A 16,056-nucleotide genomic window follows, 5' to 3' on the forward strand; every position below is an offset into this window, starting at 1 on the left:
TTCTCACACCAACCTTGCATCCATGGACTTTTTTGATAAGCAGCTTCCAAAGACCTCTCTGTCTGTTATTGGAGGAATTGGTGTCTACAGAACTTACTATATTTGTCCACTCAGGGAAATTTCTTAATTTAAAATGGCTTTAGATTGGATGTTCTCAGTTCCTTCACAATTTTTTTGCATGACTTTTTCCTGATACCATGGTTTGTTACATGCCTACATTTGTTTCTGTTTCAGAGATTGGAATGGGACTAACAGGCTTTGGAGTGTTTTTCCTTTTCTTTGGAATGATACTGTTCTTTGACAAAGCTCTTTTGGCCATTGGAAATGTAAGTGCCTTCTCTGTGCTGCTTAGAATTGAGTATGTGATATATTAAAAATGAACTAAAAATAGAACAATGTTACCAGTTTGAGGCTGGATCACAAAAACTACTGAGGGGATTTGGTATAAAGGGAGAGTTGTGCAGTGAATCATTTCTCCTGATTGAAGTTAGAACAGCTCACAGGAGTCTAAACATCATAGCTCCAGGTCAGGCCTGTGGGATGTTGGTCAGACAAGAAGCAGCTTGTTCCACAGTTGTTGTGCTGCTGCAAATGTGGTTTTCAGATTGGCTGTCATTATCAACACACTGGGTTTTGTGATCTTGTAGGATGAGTGGCAATTTAAAGTGTATATCTGGATAAGAATAGTTAGTGTTCTGTATGTGCTGGCAAATGCAGCTTTGCTGTGCTTTGAGGGAGGAAAGAAGTATGGATTGCTGGCAGTCTGTGTTTAGGAGAGCCACTCACCCTTCGTAATAGAGAGATTTAGTATCTTTCACCAAATCAAAGTTGTAGCTTAAAGCAGCACAGAAAATAAATCCTACTTCTGGTACACTAAATTCCCAACCCACACAAATATAAAATGACAGGGTGTTTTCTGCATGTGATAATCTCTGTGCCTCTGAGTTCTCAGCTTTGCCATCAGCCTGGTAGAGGTTCACACACTCTGTGCAGATGCCTGAAAGTCTGAGGTCAAAACTGATCCGTTTCACTCTGTGGCAGCAGAGTCAAAAACTGAGATTCACTGAAGGGAAATATAAACCTATATGTCTGAATTTGGGTGCATTAGTTGAAGCATTGTTATGAACCATCAATAAAGTATGGAGTGCAGAGTAACAAAAAATAATGCTTAATTTTTCTTTTCCTAATGTAAGGTGGAAATACAAGATCCTCTTTAGGAAAAATGGTGAAAACATAGGTAGGAAGAGACAATGACAGGCTATGTAGTAACCAAAGATAATGCAAGAGAAGATGCTGTATCCTTGCAGAAAGGTGTTTTTTTTGTTCAAAATCAAAGATGTATCAGAAAGGGCAGGAGGTGATAAGAAAGCAGTGTATTAAATAACACAAAATTGAAATTTCATCTATAATCTTGAGCCCATGTTGTTGTTTGAGTCCAAAACCATGTTGAGTAAAACCATGGTTGAGATACCATCCCTTTCTCAGCAAAAATACTGCCCAGGTGTGTGCTTAGAAGCTGAAATAATTGCAAGTCCTGTTGCTGTATGACACTAAAAATAGTTCTAACTAGCTGGGTCTAGTGCGATAGAGTTTAGTCTATACTGGAAGATGTGAACAGTGGAAAGACTCTACACAGTAAAGAAAAAAAAAATCCTAAACAACCAAAAACCACAAAACAACTGATAAGGCTGTTCAGCTGTTTTCTTTTTTTAGGCTTTGCACTAGGAGCAGATCGGTAGAAGCTGCTGAAGATGCCAATAGTACACACCAGAAGTGCTTCTGTGTTCATAGTTGTTAGGAACCTTTGCTGTCAGTGGTACTAGGCTTCAGCACTGCTTGTGGTAAGATTAGACTTACCTGCCAGGAAAGATACAACTGTTGTCATCAGGTCTTTTGTCTGGATTGTGTTTATCAGAGACCACAATCTTTCCTAGATTCTTTTTAAGCAGCTGAGAGCTACAAATGCTTTAAGATGGACTTTACAAAAGAAAATCTGTAGTAAACTCATTCTCACCATTTGCCTTTTGGTGTTATAGGAAGTTGTACAAGAAATGCAGTCTGATTTTGTAAACTATTTATCTGTTTACATCCTGAACTAAGGAATATAACGAGTTTTCTTTCTTTGGTTTGTTTTTGTCTTCTCCAGGTTTTGTTTGTGGCTGGCTTGTCTTTTGTTATTGGATTAGAAAGAACATTTAGATTCTTCTTTCAAAAACACAAAATGAAAGCAACAGCCTTTTTCCTGGGTGGTGTGCTCATAGTTCTCATTGGTTGGCCTTTTATAGGAATGATCCTTGAAATTTATGGGTTCTTCCTATTATTCAGGTAAGTCCTGTTTCAAAATAACTTTCTGTGTTGGTGTATCCAGGAATAAATGTATTTGTGGAGTGTTGCTGTGTTACAGTTGACAAAGCAGCAACCTTTAAATACTCACATTTGACAGATCTTATATAAAGTTGTTAATTTACATTTGCCAGAGGTGGAAACTTGGTAAGTGTTTTTCCAAGACTAATGTTGGTGAGGCATATACCAAACTGTCTTTGGTAATGTTGTTGATGTCTAATCAAAGAATTGTAAAGCTTCAAAATATCTGGGAGCCCAAATTGTTACCAGTGCAAAGTTTAAATAGTTCCCGGTACAAGAAGGTGATACTTGGGGGGAGGGGGTTGGTGAGGAGTTTGTTCTTTTCTTCAATAAATGGGGCAAAAAAACCTTGGTTACAAACATCCTAGGTGTGTAACCATTTCATCACTATGGCAGCCCAGTGAAAAGGTGTTTTCTGACATGTTTCAGTACACTTGTGCCCTAGTAGGGTCAGAGTTGTTGGTTTGGCTTAGCTTTTTCTCAGCCAAGTTAAGGAAAAATGGAAAAAAATCTCATCTTTTTATTAGCAAACTTGATACAAGTTATAATTTTCACAATGTGTCATTTAACTTCATAACTGCAGTTGTAATAGTGAAAGAATTTGGCTTGTTACAACCTGTATTTGGTAAAACTAGTGTGCTGCTAGCAAGCCTTTATTAACAAGAACCCCAACAAGGTTCTTGTTAACAGAAGTATTTTAAACTTAAACCAAGGTTACATAAAACCTTGTTAAAAACACCTGCTATTTTTTTTCATTTTGTAGCAATATGAGAATGGTTTAATTACAAAAACTAATGAAGTTTTCTGATCTCTCACCTAAAGGGGGTTCTTTCCTGTGGTGGTTGGCTTTATTAGAAGAGTTCCAGTTCTCGGATATGTCTTGAATTTACCTGGTATAAGCTCGGTAAGTGTTTGGTACTTCATGCAGCAATCGAAGCTTGGACTGTGTTTTATTCCACTGTTGTAGCACCAGTAGAAATGCACTAGAAATAAAGCAAATGTAACTTTAGAGCAATGACTCTGAGTACATTCCTGTATAGTTTTTGCACCACACAGATCACATTGATTCCAGGGAGAGACTCATAGATGCAGAAGGACCCAAGGACACCTCTGCAGAAGCTGCACCTGCTTGTGTGTTGGGAAGTGGGAATAGCCCTGGATTGTGGCTTGGAATGTTGGGGTTCCTTCTGCTTCACTGTTGGCCCTGGGTGACCAGATAGGTGAATCCTGCCCCTGCCTGTGCCTCTCCTTTGGTCTGTGCAATGAGGAGGACACTGTTCTTTGTGCAGTGTTTGGATGTATTTATGAAAAGTGGCCTGTGAAAGCAAACAGTGTAGTTCAATGTTAAGTTGCAGCTTGTGTGGTGAATCCAGAAACTCTCGTGCTGCACAGTCACTCATCAGATATGTTTATTAGGGTTCACTGCACCAGGCAGCATCTTGCTGTTACTAATATTTGTATATTTTCAAATGGTGTTTCCATTTGCTTAACCAAATACCCAGGGATTTGAAGACAATTAACAGGTGCCAGAAAGAGGGTAATCCAGGATATTTCAGTCAACTACTTTTCTGTATGTATTTTAACACCTTAAGCATTTTTAACCCTAGTTTTGAAAGCAACAGTTTTAATAGCTGCTCCTAACAAATTAATAGGGGAATAACTTAGGTGTACACAGGCTGTTTTTAAAAAAAATCAGTGTACAATACCATCTGTTTCAGTCTCACAGTTAGGCCAAGTGCTGGATCATAATTCCTGATCAATTGAGTGTTTAATTTGTCAATTGATCTTACTTAGTCATATTTAATTTGATCATAACAGGGTTAAATCTTGTTTTAAAAAGATAATTGTCAATGTTTTATTCAAAGCCTACGTAGGCTCAGAAGAGAATCCACAGTAATGGTCAGTTGAAATATCTTACTTGGTCTCCTAATGCATGTGTGGCTGAGACTGTATTGTTTTGTTTTAACCATTAAGCTAGCAGTGTTATCTGCATTCTTCTATTTCCTTTTTCATTCTGTTGCATCCTCATGTTGCACTGTTAATGTCTCTATGAGAAAAAACATGTCATGCAGAAACACAATTGCAACGTAAGACTTTTAGTTTTCACAAACTTTAACCCATGAGACCTTGGTGAGTACTACTTGACTCTCATTTCCAGTCACATACTAACTGTGCAAGTAGCAAGTAATTCTTGAGAGCAACTTCACTGTACCTAACTGTCATCCACTTAAAACCTTTTTGTCTCCCTTTCTACAGCTTGTAGATAAAGTTGGAGAGAGCAACAACATGGTATAATGACGAGAGGGCAGAAGACTGGTTCTAAACTTACTGTATTATTTATAAAATCCTTTTGAAGAATCCTCAGCACAAAGATTAAGTTGTGTACAAAGGAAAAAAAAAAAAAGCTTGTTACATTCTTTACATAACAGTTTAATTTAAAATGTATAGTCGACAATATACATTAGAAGAGAAGCTCAGCAAGTGTGCTTCTAGGAAAGTAACTCCAGAGTTCAGGAAGGAAACTGAAGAGGTGAAAGTCATGGAATAACCCATGTTACAGCTGTTCAAGACTATTTTTTGTTGGTTTTGGAAAACATGCTAGAGGCAGCGAACCCTTGTGGAATTAACGGTGCCTGTGCTTTACCTCCTTATTTTGAAGGTGCAGTAGAGCACACAGGCCTACATTTTTAAGGGTGACCCAAACCTGTCCAACCCTCTGCTTGCTATCCTCAGAGTGCAAAAAATCCAACAGGAAACTTCTTGTGTAACAAGAGATGCGTCTTTGCATGAAGGTTAAGATGACTATTCATCTAGAAGTGTATTATGACAATAAAAAGGAAACCCTACACAGTTCTGTTTGTAAACATTTTTGTAAATATGTGGCTGAAATAAAACATTGTTATCTTAATGTTTCAAAGCCAAATGTTAGCTGATTGTATTTGCCTTCCGTTTCGGAATATGCAAAAGGTCAATCTTTAATAACTTCAGTCTTAACGTATGGAGCTCAACAGGGAACTCTGGAAACTCCTTCCAGGTGGTTCTCCTTGAGTCATGTTACATGTGCATCCAGATGAGAATGTAGCCCTTTGTCACTAACATGAAAACTCTGTGAAATATGCTTAGTTCACAAAAAAAAAATGCATTAGGATGAGGTGCTGAAGTGAACCCTGTGAAATGTAACTTAGGAGAATTTGGACCTTTGTTTTTAAAGAGTTTGAAACTAAGGTTTCTTTGTTTACTCTGGAACTACAAATTGACTTATTTTTTACTGTAATAAAACGAAAACTCAAAGTTCTGTGTATGTGAGTCTCTGGGGAGGAAACTGAGGCAATGGGGCTAACTAACTGAAGACCAAGTGCCAATCTCTGTATGTTTGTAACTTGTTATTTGGGTCATCTACAAATAATTTAAAACTTCTATCAGTCACAGCAACAACTTTGCTGTTACAGAGGATTCTTGGCTAACCTGAAATAAATGGCCCTTACTAATGCACAGGTCACATTTCTGCTTCTCTTGGAATGTTAAACGTTGTGCACTTTCAGTGGACTCAGTTTTGCAGTGTCCTCACCTAGCAAACCCTTTTCAGTCAGTAAATTGTATTTGTGCAGGCTCTGGGGCTTTCTCTTGTGTTTCACTTTCTTTCCTCTTAAATGGAATCCTAAAACAAATGACTCCATGGTAGTATTTCAAGTAGCTATGTAGCCTTAAAGCTCTAATAATGGTTTGGGGGATTTTTTTTTTTTTTATTATTGTATTATGCAGTTAAAATTGGAATTTTCTAAAATAACATTTTAAGTTAAAAAGAATCCTCATATACCAACCCTTTTGTAAGTTGCTCTGAATTTATTTGTTTAAGACATGTTTTATTTTTATTACAGCTGTATAAAAAGTCGTGATCTGCTATTATGAATATTGAATTTGTTTCCTCCTCAAACAGGCACAAAATGGAATATTCAGTAAAAAAAAAGAAAAAAAAAAAGTCATATTTACAATGACGTAACATCTGAGAGATCAGTGGGTTTATTTGATAAATGACCAAAAATGGCTCTATTTGCCTGATGGCATGTTTGTCACAGTTTACAGGCAGGGCTAAATATGACTTGTGGGCTCTACCTCAAGAGATAACCCAATTTTAACTGCTCTGTAGATCTGTTGTGTATTACTGTGACTAGAGAATAACACCACAGCAGCTCAGCAAACTCCTCCTGTTTGCTTTGGTTTGACACTAGTCTGTGCTGTGGGAACCAAGTGCTAGTTAAAGCAGACAATGTTCATTACCTACTTCAGCTACAAGTTTTTTTCTTGTCTCTTGAAAAATAATGTGATGGGAAAGGTGGATGGCACCACGTGGCCATGGAGCACTAGCTGACATCAAGTGACTTGGAAAGCTGATAATGAGTTTTGGAGGTGATAAATGTGTTGCTGTGTATCACCCTTTGGCTCTCTGAAATGCTGGGTTTAGGCAGGTCATCTCACATTTAATTCATTGTTTTAAATCAAAAGTCAATTTTTTTTTGTCACATGTGAACTGTGGTGAAAACCATCTGAGGGAAAAGAATTGTGTGTTGAATTTAGCATAGTCTTTGTCCCTCGAGGTAATGTTGTCTTTGAGGCAGTTTTGCCAAGATAAATGTGGGTGGCAGCAAAGGTCAAAACAACTTAGCCTTAAAGTGTTTCTGTCCTTGTAAAAATATCTCTAACAGAAACATGCTTGGAACGTTTCCCCTTTTAAATGTAATTTATAATTTCTGCTTTCCAACTCGTAAGGATGGATCTTATTCTGAGCAAATGAATACTGTAAATATCCTTGTCATACCTTGAATAAATGGGTACCTTTTTCTATAACGTGTCTCTGTGTCTCTTTACCTGCACGTTTGAAGAAAGTCTGACAAGTTTTCCTTTCCAAAGGGTCAGGAGTGCTTGCTGCTACTGCTTGGCCATCCTACACTGTTGTGAATTTTACAGTAAATAGTGTCTTTGATCAATATTAAAAGGAAAAGTTTCCTCTCTTTTTTAACATAGTCCTTTGACATAAACATCCCTCTAGTTTTTTAGCTTCCAGTTTTGAACACATTGTAACAAAAAGTTATGTGGGAAATAGTTTCTTTGTTAAAGTACCTCCTTTCCAAGGCAATAACTGAAACTTTAGGAGAACAAAAGCAAACTTCTGAAACTTGGAGCAGGTTTCAGCCCCTGTGCTTTCAGCTGAGCTCAAGGATATGACCATGAGTTCCCTGTATCCTAGAGAGTGGCCTGATAAGCAGGTTTGGCATTCTGTGGTGCTTGGCCAAGCTTTCTGCCCACTGATAAGGATTTTCACAGCAGGAGTAGAGCAGCAAAGCAAGGATTTAACCTGCTTGGTGAGGTGGCGTGTTGGTGCTATATGCTACTTAGTGCCCTAAAAACTTAATTTGACCAAAGTGCCAGCCTCTCAACTAACTCTGAACAGGTATAAATTGAAAGAGGGGAAAATTAGATGTTAGGAAGAGGGTTTTTTTCCTGTGAGGATGGTGAGACACCGGCACAAGTTACCCAGGGAGGTTGTGGATTCCCCAACCCTGGCAGTGTTCAAAGCCAGGCTGGATAAAGCCTTGAGCAACCTGCTCTGGTGGGAGGTGTCCCTGCCCAGGGCAGGGGGGTGGGACAAGATGATCTCTAAGGTCCATTCCAACCACTTAACATATGATGTTCACTATGTTTTACCAAACTGGTTCTCTGCTAAGGATTCTAAAGAACTGGCACTTCCTGATTTAAAAGGAAAATAAATCCCAGCAATTTCTGGTTACATTTGTTAAACTTTGAGAGGTATAAGTACAATTTTTATCTGTATGTAGCTCATGGCCTCATAGTTACATTCAGTGACTAGTCACCACTTATTAACCAGGAATACTGTGTTACTGCTCACAATATGGTACCACTGCAGTCTAGAGTCTCTGTCGAGAAAGAAAGAAATCTTGTCTTTGTGGCAGATGTAAAATCAAGGTTTTATGGCATTACTTTAAATTGTTTACTCATCAAATTTCAAGGTACAGACTCGCCTACTTGTTGCCTTTCCGGTTTGCATAATTATCAGTCAGGCTGGAGAGTAGAGTCCATGTCCCTAAACCAAACATATGTCTCCCAGCTGTCTCTTCAGGTGTCCCTGCCAGCCCTTGGCCTCCTGTCTCTCTTTCTCTGGCTGCCATGTCCTGGCTTCCTTTGGCTGTTCTACCCTGTAAATTACCATTACCAGCTGTGACATCACTGGCATGTCATTACCAGACTGATTTACCCAGCAGAATTTGGCCTTTGTGGCCCATTTGTTCTAAGCTTTACCCCTCTAGTATTGATCTTGGCATGTTAAAACATCTTTCAGAAGACTTGGATCTCATGCTCAGCCCAACAAAGAGATTCTGCAGCTGCTGTAATCCCTGGCCAAACCTAATTTCCCCACAATTATATGCTAAAGCATCCTCCTCAAATTCATAACAATTTACACAAAAATGACAGGGCTGTCATGGAGTCATTTGGGGTGGAATTCATCATCTCAGACTAAGTGTTATGACTGATAATTTGGGATATGGAGCAATATGTATTTATAGAAATCCATTTACGTGTTGCTTACCAGCCATTAATGGTAGTTTAATTAATAGTTTACCTGCTGAGGCAGTGTCTGCCCGGAGGTACTTGCCAAAAAAAAACATCCATGCTCCTGTATGCTTTCTAGCAGACACCATTTTTCATCAAATGCCACTTTTCCAGGCAATGTAGTGGATCTCCTATAAAAATATCTACATTTGGGTTATCTTATTGCTCACAGAAGCATTGGGTTCATGGCTGAGCAGGAACGTGGTGTCCTGTGGTGGGTTCCTGGTTGTCCATCACGGGAACATGGTGGTCCTACGGTGGGTTCCTGGTAGCCCATCAGAGGAATGTGGTTGTCCTGCAGTAGATTCCCGGTTATCCATCACAGGAACGTGGTGGTCCCACGGTGGATCCTGGTTGCCCATCAGAGGAACGTGGTGGTCCTGCGGTGGGTTCCTGGTTGCCCATCAGAGGAACGTGGTGGTCCTGCGGTGGGTTCCTGGTTGCCCATCAGAGGAACGTGGTGGTCCTGCGGTGGGTTCCTGGTTGCCCATCAGAGGAACGTGGTGGTCCTGCGGTGGGTTCCTGGTTGCCCATCAGAGGAACGTGGTGGTCCTGCGGTGGGTTCCTGGTTGCCCATCAGAGGAACGTGGTGGTCCTGCGGTGGGTTCCTGGTTGCCCATCAGAGGAACGTGGTGGTCCTGCGGTGGGTTCCTGGTTGCCCATCAGAGGAACGTGGTGGTCCTGCGGTCAGGGCTCCCCGCGGCCACCAGGAGGAGCCGCGAGGAAGGGAAACGCCCGCGGCAACGCTGGGAGAGCCCGAGGGGTCTCCGGCTCTTGTGGGCACCAGCGCAGAGCCCATGTGCTACAGACCCTGAGCAGGCGGTCAAGTGATGTCTCATGTGCTCAAAGCCAAAACACACCTTTTATCATCTGTCCCATCAGCTGTGCCACGACCCAACAGCTCTGAGTCCTATTGCCGGTAAGTGAGACCTGAAAAACAGCTAGGAAATCCGTGGCTGAGTCTTTTTAAGCTTGATTTAATTTAGGCTGGGTGACCGCAGTGTGGCTTTGAAACACAAATAGGATGCTGAGCTTTTTATAGAGAGCTGTGGGTGCCGCAATGCTGCCCGTCAGCCCCTCTCTGGGCTGGCAGGGTTGGAAGCAGCTGGGGTGCACTCCAGAGATTGGAAACACAAGCTTTACACTTGGCACAGCCCAGCTGCCTCACTGCCTCCTTTTATTCTTCAGGCTTTTCTCCAAAGCTCTTCCAGTAACATCAGAGAAATCAAGATTTCACATTGATTTCTGGTTTGGGTTTTTTTTTTCCAATTTAATTCTACTGTTTTGAAATAAAAGGCTTTTTTTTGGCCCCAAATGTTTTACATCACCAAAAAAATCCCCGTGTTAGGTCAGTCTTTAACTATTGGTTTAGTTTCCATATTGAAACCAAGAAGTTCTGCAGTGAGTCTTCCATGGGGCCTGGCTGAGTGGCTTTTCTCATTAACTGTCCAACTTTGTGCCTCTAGAAATGAGCAACAGAGCTGGTAAAGGGTCTGGAGCACAAGTCCTGAGGAGTGGCTGACAGAATTGGGGTGTTTAGCTTGGAGAAAAGGAGGCTCAGAGGGTTCGTATGGCCCTCTGAACTACCTGAAAGGAGGTTGTGGTAAGGTTGGTGTCAGTCTTTTCTCCCAAGTAACAAGAAACAGGGCAAGAGGAAATGACCACAACTTGTGCCAGAGGAGGTTTAGATTGGATATCAGGAAAAAATTCTTTACTGAAAGGGTTGTCAGGCCCTGGAACAGCCTGCCCAGGGAGCTGGTGGATTCACCATCCCTGGAGGTATGTAAAAGTCTGGATGTGGCACTCAGGGACATAGTTTAGTGGTGAGTTTGGCAGTGCTGGGTAACAGTTAGATGCAATGATCTTAAAGGTCTTTTCCCACCTGAACAATTCTATGACCTTGCATGGAGAATTATCAACAACTTTCTTTTTCCCTCACTCCCCCCAAAAAACCCCAAACAACCCACAACAACACAAAACATCAAGTGCTTCCCCTCTCTCACTCTTTGGCTAGTTTTTAAGCAGGTCTGAGTGGGGGACAGAGAAGCAACTTAGCAATGATGAAATCTTGGGAGTGATGGGGGAAATGGGCTGGCAGGGAACCCTGGCATTTCCCTTTAAAGGTGAAGGAGGGAGCTGATTTTGATGAGAACTCAGGATTGACATGGCTTGGGTGCTAAAGCCTCAAATGGAGACAGGTGGGGTGAGCAGGGCCTCTGCTACTGCCTCAGCCTCTGAGCTGCTGCTGCTGCTGCTCACAGATTCCCCTATGCCTATGAGCTCCCTCCCAGCTCTGGTGCACCTAAACTCACTTGAAAAGCCTTTTGAAGGCTTTGCTCTGAAGCGTGACTGACACTTCACCTTCTGTGACCCAAATGAGTCCTGCCCCAGGGCTGTGGGATGGGCAGTGCTGAGGTGAGAAAGGTGTGACTGCCCAGAACCTTCTGGAAGAGTCCCGGGAGGAGGTGGAGAAGAGGAGAGGTGAGGTGAGCAGCTAGAAAACAGAAGCCTGATAGAAATGTTGGATACAAACTCAGTTCTCAGTTAATTCCCAGAGCACAATGTTTTTCTTGCCTGTCAGGGCAGAAATAAGTGACACATTCACAAAGTGCTAATTTAGGAAGAATGCATAAAATGCTGTTTCCCTGAGAGGGTGGGAATGAACAGGCAGGAGATGTTGTGTTTATTTGGTTCCAATTACCCTCACATATGCAGGCCTTTTCCTTTCAGCCTTTTTCTTAGCAGTTTCCTGGTTGTCAGATGTGTGGCTGTTTTCCCTTTTATCTCCTCTCCCAACTCTCGTTTTCCAGTGTTTCTTTCTGCGAGGGTAATTGTGCAGCCTGTGCTGCTTTGTGAGTTTGCCAGCTGAGACACTTCCCTCCCTTTAGCACCCACAACAATCACTTCCTACTCCCAGGCTTTTTATCTGGGTTTTTTTACACCCAGATCACTCTGCTAATCCATTTTACAGCAGAGCCCGCACACAGTGGTGTTTGGCATGTCCAAGGAGGTGGAAAAATGGCAAGAGGACAGAAATGAGCACCAGGAGAAGGTGCTGCCACAAAAAGGTCTTGTTTTGCTGAAAATAGCACCCACTGAAACCTTGCATGCCATCCAAGCCCTTCCACAAGGTGATATGTGCCTGTGACTGAGAGAGGTCATTGTGTCTTCACCTCTCTCTTTCTACAAAGAATCCTGTTCCTTCTCCTTTTGGCAAAATGAAGACTAGTAATTGTAACTATTACTTGCTGTGTATATAGCTTATTATTTCAGCTTTTCCCATCATTCTCTCGTAGTCCTAAATTACAAGAATTTAAATGACTTGTCCTTCTCTGAAGTAAAAATAATTTTAAAAATCATCTTAAACTAATATTTTGTATGTATATGGACACATATATGTATATTTACATAATTGGATTCTTTTTCTGTTAGGAAATCTACAACACCAACCTGATTCGCACTCAAAGGTTTTTCTTTCCCTCACTTTAAAAACTTTCCATGTATATTTCTCTATAATCCCAGTTCTGCCAGGCAGTTACATGGAAATCACATCCTGCAATTGCTCTCTTTGTTGTTCTGAAAAGTTTTAATTTTGTGGCTGAAATCAGTCACAAGGTTTCCCTGAAGAAACCTTGAAAGATAAAAGTAAACCTCAACTTTCACCTTGAAATAGGTGAAATAAGGAAATTGATGTTTCCTTATTTTAAGTTTTTGTGTCAGTGCACTTACATGCAGTTGTAGAAACTGTGTAAGAATGGTTTTAGTACAAAAGATAAGTAGAAGCAAAGTATGTCAGGAAGTATGTTAATAGCTCCGGAACACATTTCAAAAGGGCTTATATTACAAAGAGCTTTGACAGTTTCAAAAGATCAGGATCAAACTGAAACACAGATTTTGTCCAAATGATACCTATTGATTGAATCAAATTTAGCATCCTCACACTTTACTACAGGAAGCTTTCATTTCATTTCAAAAGGAATAAAAATTCCTGGAATCCCAGCCTTCTCTTACTTGGAAAACCTGGGTTCTACCCATCTTCACCCTATCCTCTTCATGCAAATCAGAGTTGTAAGAGGAAACCTTGGAAAGAGTATCAAGAAGAGCTTCTGCCCTTCATTCCTTGTAGAATTATGGAAATACAAGCTGCTTCTGTAGAATTCCCCACTTGGCTTTATATCATAGAGCCTTTTCATTTCACAACTGTAGTTCCTCATATTTCTGTGGCTCAAAGGTGAGTTTATTCAGCTCTGGTTTGGATAATGTGCATAACTCAATTCCCTTTGGTCTTCTGCAAAACCTTCACTCTGTGTGAGCCCAGAGCAAGCAGAAGGAATGTTGTGCTCTTTTGCATGGCTTTTGTGCAGACCAGCAAAGGGAATAAGATGTAGTTACCACAGGTTTTTGTGGCCACTCTACAAACATAACCTATCTCTAGGGCCCCAGGTTTCACAGCTCTTCTTCAGCTTGTGAATCCCTAGAACTTGCACAAACACTTTGGACTTGAAGCATATAAATTAGTTAATTCTCTCATATGTGTGAAAAATTTGCTCATTAAGGCTTCTAAAGTTTAACAGGGCTGTCAGGCGTTCACAGAATTCTTGGTGTTAATGGAAAACCTCGTGTTGAAGTGAACAATGGCTTGTTTTATGAAAATGAAAGATTCACAGAATCATTTACGTTGGAGAAAACCTCTAAGATCGAGTCTAACCTTTGACCTGCCTATCTAGAAACTTCTTTGAAGGATTCAACAAATATGCAGGCAGTAGAGGTGTAATGGATACAATCTACTTGAATTTCTAAAGGACTTGACAAGGTCTCTTACAAAGGCTTGTAGAAAATAAGCTCCCATAAGAAAGGTGTTTTAATGCTTGCTCTCATTAACTGGTTTAAAGAGAAGAAACAGAAGAAAAAGAGTCTGTGCAACTGAGAAAATGGGAAATGGAGGCAAAAAGAGAAAGGACAAAGTTTTCTTCAGGATAAGGTTATTAAAAAATTCAGCCTAAGTAGAGCTAATCTGCAGAAGGACCTTATGGAACTGAGTACACAGTCATCAAAATAACATCTAAAAATATTTGCAAGTATTAAATTATGTATATAGCAAAGAAAAAACAAAAGTAAATTTATGTAAGCAGGGGTGGGTTATGAATGACCAACATGTTGCCTTTCAGAGAACCTTTCACTCTCAGGAGAGAACTCTTGGAATTAAATAGGTTATAAATATATCAGTGCAGTTTAGTGCTCAGGAACAGTCAAATTGGGAAACAGAACTATAGGTATTATGAAAATAAACAGAGGGGGTGGGAAAATGCAAGTTAAAAGTAAATATGGTGACCTGCAGTTTGGGAGTTTTGTGTAGTTCATGCCCCTGTCCTAACACAGTATGGAACTGTTTTTATATTAAGACAAAAAATATTAGGACTCTTCATCTGAAGAAAGGAGGTGGCTGACAGGATTCAACAGTAGTCTGTAAAATCACAAATGACACAAGAGAAATTGATCTGTGTTTACAGTCTCAAAGTATCAGTAAAATGGAGAAGGATGTGAAATTTTTAAGTGGCAAATTCAAAATAAAGCAAAATAATGTGGTTTTCCACAGAGCAGACCTAAATCATGGAACTCATGAGCACAAGATCTTATAGATACCAGATTTTACATGAGGTCAAAGAACAAATTAATGGAACAAAAATCCATGAGGAAGACTAAAGGATTCATCTTTCAGGAAGCTGTTGTGGTACAAACCCCCCGAGGCTAAAAGAGTGTATCAGGAAAGTGCCCCTATGGGCTTGTTCTGTTCTTGTAAGTCTTCTGCAGACATCATTCTTGTCTGTGGTCAGAGACAGGACTGAATGAAATGGACCCTTGGCCTGACCCAGCATGGTTGTTCCTATGTTGTGGTTGTAATCTGAAGATAACTCACTGAACAGATTGAATTGCTCTCATGAGCACTGAGTAGTAGTGCCCTGATGATAAACTGTATCTGTCTGATGTTTCTTTGTTGCCTTCTCTGTCTCCAGGTTTTTGCTCCATCTTTCTTTTCTCCTATATAGCCACTAAAACATCGCTGTTCACATGAACTGGTGTTTTGGGTAGCGTCATCTACCTGTGTTCCTTTGGAATCTGAATGCTTGTAAATCAATTAAATGGCACTTTCTTACCTGGCCGAAAGTGGCAGGAACAAAATTCTTCTTATACTTATGTAACCAATCTCTGGCACTATGCAAGAGAGAATAATTCATGTGCATCGTGCAAAGCAGAACTTGGCGCTTCTGACAGTAGCATCGAGATGAAACAGCTTTCTACAGCTACTCTCAAACAGATCAGAAGGGGAAAACCTTTACAAAAACACTAGCAGAGGAAGAAAAGACTTAAACATAAAATGAGGATGAAAGTAAGCACTTTGTGAACATTACATTGTGGTTACACTGTGATTTTTCTCTTAAAAATTCATGGGTTTGTTTTATCAGTACTGCAATTTCACTGGCAGCAGTGTGGGTAGAAGACACTAGACCAGACTCTGATGTTTATTCTTTTGTTTTCAGGTGCTGGTCACCTGCCTGCCAGGTACCTACAGACTGAAACCAGAGGTAGAGCAGGGGCAACATCAGGTGGGCAGCCGAGGAGTGAAGAGCTGTGAAGGTGCAGTTACATGGGCTACATGGACTGGGCACTGGTCAGCAGGGGAGGACACAGAGCCCCACTATGAAACATCTGGCAGTCCCAACTAGCTCCACATAAAAAATGGGTTGTGTGTGTCCCTCCTGTGCTGCTTGGCGATGCAGGACGACTTGACACGAGTTGTGCACACAGGCATGGGAGGGCTAACTGCGAGAGAGAGGTGTCGGTGTGTCAGGCAACTTGGCCGAGACACAGAAGGAAATGACTCAGAGACGAGAACGATGAGTTTGTTAATGCTCGCTGGGAAGAACGTGTTACCCTCGGCGTAAATTACAGTCAAAGCACTGAATTGTTCCCGCATGGTGGGAGCATCACGAGGGCCGTGCAGGGGCTGAGCCCGCGCGGTGCGGGCTGAGGGCGATGCCCGCGGTCGGTGCTGTCCCCGCGGGC

General features: G+C 41.0%; 1 protein-coding gene across 1 annotated transcript; it reads left to right on the forward strand.

The window, feature by feature from the left end:
* The first annotated feature begins 237 nt into the window (after positions 1-237).
* Positions 238-5,655, forward strand: GOLT1B (golgi transport 1B). The gene is made up of 4 exons (XM_009080311.1): positions 238-326; positions 2,147-2,325; positions 3,187-3,268; positions 4,621-5,655. The coding sequence occupies exons 1-4, from the start codon at positions 243-245 to the stop codon at positions 4,657-4,659; spliced, it is 384 nt and encodes a 127-aa protein (XP_009078559.1). The 5' UTR covers positions 238-242; the 3' UTR covers positions 4,660-5,655.
* The last annotated feature ends 10,401 nt before the right edge of the window (positions 5,656-16,056 follow it).

The sequence above is a fragment of the Acanthisitta chloris genome, unplaced genomic scaffold (genome assembly GCF_000695815.1).
Source record: "Acanthisitta chloris isolate BGI_N310 unplaced genomic scaffold, ASM69581v1 scaffold20898, whole genome shotgun sequence".
NCBI lineage: Eukaryota > Metazoa > Chordata > Aves > Passeriformes > Acanthisittidae > Acanthisitta > Acanthisitta chloris.